The sequence below is a fragment of the Mandrillus leucophaeus genome, unplaced genomic scaffold (genome assembly GCF_000951045.1).
Source record: "Mandrillus leucophaeus isolate KB7577 unplaced genomic scaffold, Mleu.le_1.0 Scaffold9, whole genome shotgun sequence".
NCBI lineage: Eukaryota > Metazoa > Chordata > Mammalia > Primates > Cercopithecidae > Mandrillus > Mandrillus leucophaeus.
Genome location: NW_012109807.1, coordinates 7,974,638 through 7,977,057, shown reverse-complemented (window position 1 = coordinate 7,977,057; position 2,420 = coordinate 7,974,638). Strand labels below are relative to the sequence as shown.

The 2,420-nt window shown below is 49.8% G+C and overlaps 1 protein-coding gene across 1 annotated transcript in view; it reads left to right on the top strand.

The window, feature by feature from the left end:
* VWA3B (von Willebrand factor A domain containing 3B) overlaps nt 1-2,420 on the top strand; it is a 250,566-nt gene that overhangs the window by 224,829 nt on the left and 23,317 nt on the right. The window contains exon 24 of the mRNA XM_011969675.1: nt 451-575. Coding sequence (XP_011825065.1) covers nt 451-575 — 125 coding nt within the window. The remainder of the gene's footprint in view (nt 1-450; nt 576-2,420) is intronic.

Sequence of the window (2,420 nt, the reverse complement as noted above, 5' to 3'; positions counted from 1 at the left end):
CGATTTGGATAGGAGTTTATATTTCCTTTATACTTTCACAATTTAATTAACAACATGTATTTTCTATCTTTAAGTGTTATGGAAGAAAATAGGGCTAAAGTAAATGAAAATATCAGGTGGTAGGAGGTGTTCGGGAAGAGGATCTTTATTTCCAGGATGCATGTTCCTGTCAGGACGGAGGCTGATGGTGCAGGATGAACAGATCTCGTCCATTCTCGCCAGTTCTCATCTCAGCGGGTGCCCAGACCAGGCATGTGCATCACCATTTTGAGTTGGTCAACCCAGTAGGCATCCTGTGGTACCCAACATTATCTGCTGGAGAAATCACAGGGGCACACTGATTGAAACAGGCAAAGTGTTATAACTCAGTGTGGCCGGAAAGATGGCACAAGCCTATGGGAAGGGATGTTATTTGTCTTTACATTTTATATTTTCTTTGATTCCTTGCAGGGGTTGTGAAGAAGTGTGTGAGCCGCACCGAAGCACTGGTGGGCTTCAGGTATGGAGACACCAAGGTCGTGTCCACCTCCTTCATCATGCCTGTGGGGGGCGCCATGCCCTGCCCACTGCTCCAGGTACCCAGTCCCTGATGTGTTCTGGCCCCTTTTCACCATCCACAGAGTTCTGGATAATCGAGAACGCCAAGGCCACTGTTTGGCCCTTTGCTGAACCTACACGGGCTCCTGCAGGGAAGGTGTGTTTGGGCAGGAAGAACCACGGCCCCTGTTCTGGGACCCGTCGCCTGGCGATTTCTTTGCTCGTGACGCTGACCTGCCAACTCCTTGTTATGTAGCTCAGGGCTGCACAGGCTTGTTTGCATCGCACCTTGAGGTCCTTGTCCCTTTACAAGACAATAGAGGTTGGGGAAAGGGCATTGCTGTAGCTGCCAGTACTGTGGACACTTTTTACTGCAAAAAATTCTGTTCTATACTATTCCATGCCATGCCACTCCACTCCATTCCATTCCATTCTATTACATAATAACAAGGGCGGAGGTAGCATTTTCCTTGGCACTGTAATCAGCTGATGTCAGACGGTGATGTCGTAATGCACAGTTACCCCAATGTGCGTTCCCCACACGTGTTACCGGAAGAAAGGCTGTGAGTACGAGTTGTCCAGGTCCTTGGTGTTTTGAACAAAGAAGTGAACAATATGCACAAATAAAGTAACAGAGGAATGGAACACAGGAATGAGGCAGCGAAGGCAGGGATTTATTAAAGTGAGAAGGCACTCCACAGCGTGGGAATGGGCCGCAAGAGACACAAGGGCGCCGTTACGAAGATCTCTGGGTTTTAAATACTCCTTTTGAGGTCCCTATGGACTACCGCTTTTCTGGACGAAGGATTTGGTCTGTGGCTAATTAAAGGCTGAGGTGAATTGGCCCCTGTGCAGAGGAAGGGACGGCCCCTGCTTGGCCTCTGGGCAATCCGAGGCACACTCCCTTCCCCTCTGAGCCGGGGTGGAAGCGGAGGGTTGCAGGGAGACTGATCCTTTGCTACCCAGCATCAGGAGCTGGGGTTTTTCCTCTTGGTTTAGCTTTAGGAAGTTCGTGGCGATTGGTCTTAGGTTCCCTGCCCCAGACCCAGATGTTTTCCCTTTGATTTAACTTTAGGAAATTATCATGAATGGGCCCCAGATTCCCTGCCCCAGACCTTGGTGCTTCCCTTGATTCAGCCTTAGAAAGTCAGCACGAATTGACCTTAAGTTCCTTGACTCCAGACCCTGTTCTCCTGCCTCGGATGAGCCAGACGAATGTGTTCTCATCTGGTCACAAACTCATTAAAGCTGTGCCGTGTCTGGCTCATCCTTTTGCCACGATCCTAATTCCAGCTTCAAGGCCCAGGAGTAGAGGGAAATCCTTGCAGAGCACCCTGCTGCTGTGTCTTGCCCATTGTGAGCCTGGAGGAGAAGCGCTGGAGGGGGAATTGGAGAATTTATCCTCGGGCCCGTTGCTGCTTCCGAGTCAGGGCCCTGGCACGCAACAGTGCTGCTGTCCCCTGACGATGCACGAGGGCCCGCAGCCTCCGCATGACCCTCCCCAAGATACTTTTTCTCCTGCAAATTCTCCATTTGTGACTTCTACCCATGGATTCTGGGTGCGTGCTTTAGAGCGACATTAAACAAACCTCTCCCTTTCTACGTCTTGGTGACAGCCCTTCTGGCAGATGAGGACACTGTTGAGGATCTTTGCATGACAAACACCCCAGGTTCTTTCAACTAGTCTCTTCAGGGTGTGGTTTCCAGAACCCTCACCATCTTGATGGCCCAAACTGATCACAAAATTCCAGACGTGGCCCAATGAGCCCAGAGAATCTTGGAACTCTTTCTCAACTGAGAAAAAAATATGTATTTGAATTTTAGCATCAGTACCTGCCAATTGCCTTGTAGTGTTTTAAAACAAGCTTATATTGGCCGGGCGC